At 52.1% G+C, this 7,248-nt stretch overlaps 1 protein-coding gene across 1 annotated transcript in view; it reads left to right on the top strand.

The window, feature by feature from the left end:
• PADI3 (peptidyl arginine deiminase 3) overlaps window positions 1-7,248 on the top strand; it is a 29,857-nt gene that overhangs the window by 18,556 nt on the left and 4,053 nt on the right. Inside the window, exons 10-14 of the mRNA XM_006914310.3 lie at window positions 1,069-1,176; window positions 2,286-2,437; window positions 3,734-3,878; window positions 3,987-4,089; window positions 6,743-6,822. Coding sequence (XP_006914372.1) covers window positions 1,069-1,176; window positions 2,286-2,437; window positions 3,734-3,878; window positions 3,987-4,089; window positions 6,743-6,822 — 588 coding nt within the window. The remainder of the gene's footprint in view (window positions 1-1,068; window positions 1,177-2,285; window positions 2,438-3,733; window positions 3,879-3,986; window positions 4,090-6,742; window positions 6,823-7,248) is intronic.

The following is a 7,248-nucleotide window of genomic DNA, read 5'->3' as shown; positions in this document are numbered from 1 at the left end:
AGATTTGGCAAATGGGGGGATACTGATTTTAGCCATTTAGCAAGCGTTTACCGCAGGCCGCGTGCCATTACCAGAGTGTCACTCCATCTTCTCGACAACTTCCTGTTATTACCCACCCGAGGAGCTCTCAGCCAGGCAAATCCTGTGGGCTAAAGAGCTGATAAGGGCCGTACTGGGACTCAGTAGCTGGTGGTTCTGGCAAAGGGCTGGAGGTGAGAGGCATGAGAAAGAATGTCATATGTTGTCTTTGGCCAAGGCCAAGGTTCTGTGAAGAGCAATAACCGAGGTGGGAGGCCTTGAATGCCAGGCTAAGGAGCTTTCACAGCTGGAAGTCATCCAATTAGGCGGTTCAGGGCAAGACCCTGGAGTAAGATGACCTGAGTTCGGATCCTGCTGTGCTGCTGATTAGATGTGTGCCCGTGGACAAATAACTAGACCTCTCTGTTCCTCATTTTCCTCATCTGTAACATGAGGTAATAATAATAATAGTGCCTCCGCATAGGCATGAGCGTTAAGGGAGTTAATATTTGTAAAGGGCAGGGCCAGGCACATAATAGTAAGCTTCTCACTGGGTGTGTAGCTTGTCAATGCTGGGCCATCTTTACATCCAGGAAGAGAAGGGTCAGAATTAACCTGGACATGTTTATGGGTCTGAGGAGGAGGCAGATCTGTACCTGCTCAGGTCCCTTTAGCTCTGTCCAGCCATCAACCCTTCATGACCACACGTAGAAGCCCGAGGTGCTAGCTGATGCCCAGCAGCCTGCTTGTCCAACTCAGGCGACCCTGCGTCCTTCCCTGTGTCCGCTCCTTCCTGATCCAGCCTGGGAACATGCCCAAGGTTACATCCCTGTTCTCGTTCATTCCTAGCCTGTCTTAGTGTGTGACGCTAGGCAACCGCACACCCCTCTTCCGGCCAGCAGCCATCACGACCCCTGCCCTCTTCATCCCAAAGGGCAAAGTTCCCTGAGACAGAGAACTCCTGTGACTAGTCCTCCCTGAAGCGCTCAGTGCCAAGCAAGCTGGAGAAGTTGTTGACTGTCCACAGCTGGGCATCTCTCTCATTTGCAGGATGAGATGGAGCTGGGCTATGTCCAGGCACCACACAAGACCTTCCCTGTGGTCTTCGACTCCCCAAGGAACGGAGAACTGCAGGACTTCCCCTACAAAAGGATACTGGTGAGTGGCCCAGGCCACACAGCCCAGCCCTGAGGGCCACACTGGGGGTGTGGCGTACAGAGGGTAGCACTGTGAACATGCTCTTTGGGGACAGAAGTAGGTAAAATATAGGAGATACCCACTTAAATTCAAATTTCGGATAAGCAAAGAGTGTCTTTTAGGTATAAGTATGATGTACCAACCATTGCATGGGACATGCCGATATTAAAATATATGTGTCATTTTGCTGAAATTCAAAGTTAACTGGGCATCCTGTGTTTTTATTTACTAAATCTGGCGGCCCAGATGGGGAAGCAGGACAGTATAGCTGTTAAGAACACATGCTCTGGAGTCAGAGCAACCCAGCTCTGTCACTCACGTGCTGTGTGACCTTGCATGAGTTACTTCCTCTCTCTGAGCCTCAGTTTCCTCATTAGTAAAAATGATATTATAGCCCTGGCCTCAGGTGTTTGTGAGGCTTCTCTATGCCTACACCAAGGGAGCATCCAGCACAGTTAGCTGGTATTATTATTGATAATAAAATAAAGAGGGTGTCTCGATGAATCCCCATGAAGAGAGAAGGGAGACTCTCTTGATGCCTTAGAGAATGGAAGGAAGGCCTCCAACTGACCACTGGATCACATGGATGGTAGGGGCCCTCATCTCTTAAGTTCCTTCTAAGAGGTGCCCCGGGAGTCCTCCCCTTTTCCAGATTTGAGAAACTGAGGCTTGAGAGCCATCACCAGCCTCTGCCCTTTGGCCGGACTTGGCAGAAAGGTGGAACAGAGAGTAAGGGGGTGGCCATGGCCTTGGTCTCTGAGTCTAATGGGGAGTGCAGGAGCAACCAGGGCCCTCTGTGCTACCTCCCTGTGGCCACGGGGAATAACATGTTCTAATATGTCACCAGGGTCAGAGGGCCTGTGTGTTTCCCAACTTGGGTCCCTGCGTGCAAGAATTATTGAATAGGCCAGATCCCTGCCTTGGTGGTCAGTATTTCCATCTGAAGAATGGGCGGCCTTTCCTGCCCCCTCTTTAAGGAGCTCAGAGCACAGCAAGTCCATTCAAGCTCTTCCTGGTGAGCAGCCTCCCCCGACCCTGCTCCACCAGCCTGACTCAGTTTCTCCTACCAGGGTCCAGATTTTGGCTATGTGACTCGGGAACCCCAAGGCAGCTCCGTGTGTGGCTTGGACTCCTTCGGGAACCTGGAGGTCAGCCCCCCAGTGGTGGCCAACGGTAGAGAGTATCCCCTGGGGAGGATCCTCATTGGAGGCAACTTGCCTGGGTGAGAGGAGCAGGGAGAGGCGATCCTGGGTGGAGGCTGAGGGTGGGGATGGCGATGGCGGCTGGGGAGTGGCGAGGGGCCATCCCACTCCTCAAAGAGAACCAGAAGGAAGGAGAGCTGAAGTCGTAGTCACGGATGTGGTGGTGGCGGGGGTGGTAGGCGGTCCGCCAGACGCTGTCCACACTTCCCTCGGGGAATTTGAGGAGGCTAGAGCGAGCAGAGTCCTAAGAGGCCATTCGGTCCCACTCTTTCAGCTTACAAGTTGGCCCAGAGAAAGTGAGTGACCTGGAAAGTCACATAATGTGCAAAGTTATGACTAGACTTAGGTCTTCTGATTCAGAAAATAAATAATAAGTCTTGCTGTCAATTAATAGTTACAGAAGAAAAAGCTTTAAGTCTCAACAGTACTGGGAGAAATTTCATGTAAGTTAAAGCTTGTTCATACTATGAGGTAAATGACTAATATCAGATCTTTTCTTAAGAGCAGGAGAAGGGAGGTATAGGACACGAAAAGTGAGATGACAGTAACACACACAAATACAGAGTAATAGATTGTCTTATTCATCACGTGACACCTGGAAACTGATGGAAAAGAAAAGAAATTATATGGTAATGTCATCTGCTGTGAAATAGACCAAGAAATAGAGCCAACCAAATTCAGCAAAACAGTTAAAACAGACTTGGTATCAAATAACTGATGAATCAAGAATCTCTGGAGAGACTAACTGCCCTCAAACACATGATCCCACAGAAAGAGGAAGTTTGGGCTAAGCCATTAGATCCTTCCTCAGAAGGCAAAAAAGAATGGGGTTTAAATTAATGACCATAAAATGCTAGGGTTAGGAGGCCCCTCAAGGGTGGCCTTGTCCATCTCTCTCCCAGCTGATGTGCAGGCAGGTGAGGCTGCAGCCAGAGAAATGTAAGATAAACTCAAGGAAGAGCCACCTGGCCAGGAGGGGTGGATATAGAGGTGAAATCAGTCTCTTGGAGAATGTGAGGATAGCGTCTGAGGGAGGTTCTGAGAATTTACCTAGATGGCGAGACCTGGGGGTGGGGTGGGGTGGGGTCACTGACTCGTATGATTGACCCGTCCCACATCTGCCTCATTGAGAACTCACCTCGAGTGGACTTTTAAAATCTATCCATTTATTATCTTTCCTGCTTACAAAAGCAATGCATGGGTTGTTGTTTTCGTTGTTTTGGTAGATGTTGCAGAAATCTCGAACTCTTATTATTCCATTTCTGCATAGATTTTTGTAGTTAAGTAACTTTTTAAAAAAATCCCTTGGGCTGCAGGTCAAGTGGCCGCAGAGTCACCCAGGTGGTGCGGGACTTCCTTCACGCGCAGAGGGTGCAGCCCCCTGTGGAGCTGTTTGTGGACTGGTTGGCCGTGGGCCACGTGGATGAGTTTCTGAGCTTCGTTCCTGCCCCCGATGGGAAGGTAAAGATTTAGGTGACACGACTGTCCCTGGCATCTGGGTCAGGGGATGGGCTCCAGGGAGCCATGCTGAGGCCAGGGAGTTCAGCCGAGTCCGCTCTCTCCACACAGGGCTTCCGGATGCTCCTGGCCAGTCCTGGTGCTTGCTTCAAGCTCTTCCAGGAAAAGCGGAAGTGGGGCCATGGCAGAGCCCTCCTGTTTGAAGGGCTTGTTGGTGGGTACCAGTGCTGTGTCCCTCATCACAGCTTTCCAACCCTCCTCACCTAAAGCAAGACACATCATGGCTTGAGAGAGGGATGGCAAATTCTAAAGAAGGGCTGTCCCCCCAAAATTCAGGCAACTTCACTCCTGCCTCTGCACGCCTTGCTCCACCAGCCACCATTGCCCATGGCTGGGGAAGAACTGGCAGGGAGCACTGTGGTGGACGAGGAGCTTGGGCTGGGCATGGACAGAGTGGAGGCATGGCCAGTGTCACAGGCATGCAACCAACGGAATCAGGCCCCTTTGCTCAGGAGGGCCCTTTGTTTGGAGTTTAATGCTCCATAGTCATTGCCTTGAAATTCTTAATAATTTGTGCTTTGTGGGTGAATCTGATTGATCAATGGAGCATCTATTGGAGGCTTGGAGCCTGGGTTCATGAAAGGCCCCATGAACAGTCCTGCCCCCGGCCGCCTCCTGGCGTTGACTTCCCTTTGCTCACTCCCCCTTCCCCTGGAGTCCTAGTCCCAGGCTCCCTGTCTCCGCTGCAGCCGTCCACCCCCAGCTGGAACCTGGGTGTGGAGAGGGTTGGGCCCACCTGCCCCTAAGCATCTCAGGGCAGGACCTAGCATCAGTCAGTCATCCTGTCTTGGGCTGGCAGTGCCATGGGGCACATGGTGGGCAATTTGGTAGGGTTAAGCCTCTCGCATACCCCTGATCTGGGTATCTGGCACATCCTAGTGCAGAGGCTACAATACCTTGTTGATCACCTGTTTGCCATCGCTTGGGGTGGCCGGCCTGTGGGAAGAGGAAAGGTCCGGCAACTGGTGGTGGGCTGTGCTCATGCGCCAAGTCCCAGCAGGGGCTCCCGTCACTGTTAGGGTCTACAGCTCATGCCACAGGGAGCTCAACATCAAATAGCAAGTAAATAAACACCATGACAGGGCAAGAGAAAGAAAAAGCTTATATTTTAGTGCCTTTAATGGTGCTTCTTTCTTGCTGGGAAGCTTGCTGGTTGGGGCTGGGGTAGGTGGGTGCACTTGCTGGGGTGGCTCTCAAATCCCATCCCTACCAAGACTGCATGAAGCCTGGAGGACCCTTCCTCTCTGACAGGGACCTGGGGAAGGAGGGTCTCAGGTCTCAGGGTAGAGACCCTCTGCATGCAGGATGGTAGATTTCCTTGGCCTTATGGGAGGTAAATAATTCCCTGGACCAAACCTATCGTGAGAGGAAAAACTTGTGCAGAACTTAGAAGCCCCGCGTGTCTCTTCCCATGCCCCTTTCTCTCTGTTCGCTACCTTCACCCTTCTCCCAACACGAACCGTAGGTCCCCAGCCTCCTCCAACCCCAGTGCTCCAGAGGGACTGACCAGCCTCCTCTGAGCCCAGATCAGACCTTAAAAATCCTCACATCCAAATTTTATGTACCGGGCAGGGGAAAGCCCTCCTCATCTTTCCCGGAAGTACCAGGGTTACAGTGAATGAGGCCCAGGAAGAGTCTGAACAGTTTTTTCAACTGTCCAGCTGGAAAGGAAAGTGGGGGACACTCACAGCTTTCAGGCCACACAGAGCCACCAAGCTGTTCTGGTGAGCTGACACCCAGGGCAGTGACCAGGGAGGCCCAGTGCACCCCAGTGCACACACTACTGTGTGCCTGGCCCCAGGCTCTGTGCTCCATGCCCCTCATCTCATTTGACCTCATTAGGGCCTGGGAGGAACACTGTCACCCACTTCATACCCAAGAATGAGGGCAAGTTGCTGGCCCAGAGGCCTCAGCAAGAGTGCAATGGAGCTGGGACTAGACCCCAGCTGTCTGACCCCAGCTGGGGTGGAGGGGATGCCCAGCCTGCAGATGGGCAGCTGGGTCTGGAGAGCTGTCTCTTTTCCTTTGGTCAAAGCCTGAGGCCCTTTGTGAGCACTGGGCTTGGGTTTGATCATAAGCCCCCCATTCCCTAGCTGGAAGTCCTTGGTCAAGTCTTTTATCTCTCTGAGCCTCAATTTCTTCATGTGTAAAGTAGATATAATAATGCAACCCAAACTTGTGGGGTTGCAGTGAAGGTTAAATGGGGTACTGAACACAGAGCACTGAACTCAGAGTCTGCATGTGGTAAGAGCTGAATAAATGACGGCTGTGAAGACTGTGGGCTGTTGGCTTTAACCTCCCTTCCCTGTCTAGCCCTGTCTCCAGAGACACCCCATCAAGCAGACAGGAAGCTAGGTCTCTGGGGAGCTCCATGCTTCACCTCTTGGAGGGCAGGGACAGGGTCCAATGGTGTCCACCAGGGCTGGCACTGGTGGGCAGGTGGGTGGCCCAGCCCTGACACCGCTAGGCAAAAGAAGAGGAATCGTCACCCAATGCCCTTGGGGGAGAGGGTGGGTAAAATGCCAATAAAAGAAATGAACAGTTCCAAGGAATTCAGATAAAGGTCTAAAGTTCATAGCACTGTGGCCCCCTGCTCCTCCCATTCTTCACACACCCAGACTTGCGTAGTGACCAAGCTGAGCTCTGCTGGGTGGTGCCTACCAATGCCCCAAGGCCAGAGAGCTGCTGACTCAGCAACACCAGTAGCTATGAACTTGGCCTCTGCCTGGCTGCTTCCCAGAGCAGGTGGCCCTCAGTGCTGGTGAAGTTCCTGCCCCTCCCTTTACGTCTCTCTATCTCCCTCACAGGTAATGTGCGGGTCAACACCATCTCCATCAACCAGGTCCTCTCCAATGAAAACCTCATCAGCTATAATAAGTTCGTGCAGGTACAAGGGCCATGGGCTGTGAGTAGAAGGTGGGCGTGGCTGGGGACAGAGATGGGAAAAGGAAGCCTGAGGCTCATGGCTTATGAAAGCTCAGGCTAGAACAGGCCCAGACACAAGAGCTCTATCTTCCTCCTTTGACCCAAGAGAAATGAAGGGTAAGCCATGTGTACGTGAGGAGGACAAGCATTCCAGGCAGAGAGAAAGCATAAATGATGGCCCTGAGGTAGAACAATGGGGCTTGGAGTGTATGAGGATGAGCCAGGAGGCCAATGGGGTCACGCGAGGCCTTGTAGGGCATTGGTAGGTTATTAGATGTGGCTCTGAGTGAGATTGGAGGCCACTGAGGGGTTTGAGCTGAGGAGAAACCTAATCTGACTTTGGCTTTGAAAGAATCTCTCTGCTGCTGTGTTGACACTATGTCATTAT

This window comes from Pteropus alecto, unplaced genomic scaffold (assembly GCF_000325575.1).
Source record: "Pteropus alecto unplaced genomic scaffold, ASM32557v1 scaffold125, whole genome shotgun sequence".
NCBI lineage: Eukaryota > Metazoa > Chordata > Mammalia > Chiroptera > Pteropodidae > Pteropus > Pteropus alecto.
The sequence above is the reverse complement of the archived record's forward strand: the minus strand, read 5'-3'. Positions and strand labels throughout refer to the sequence as shown.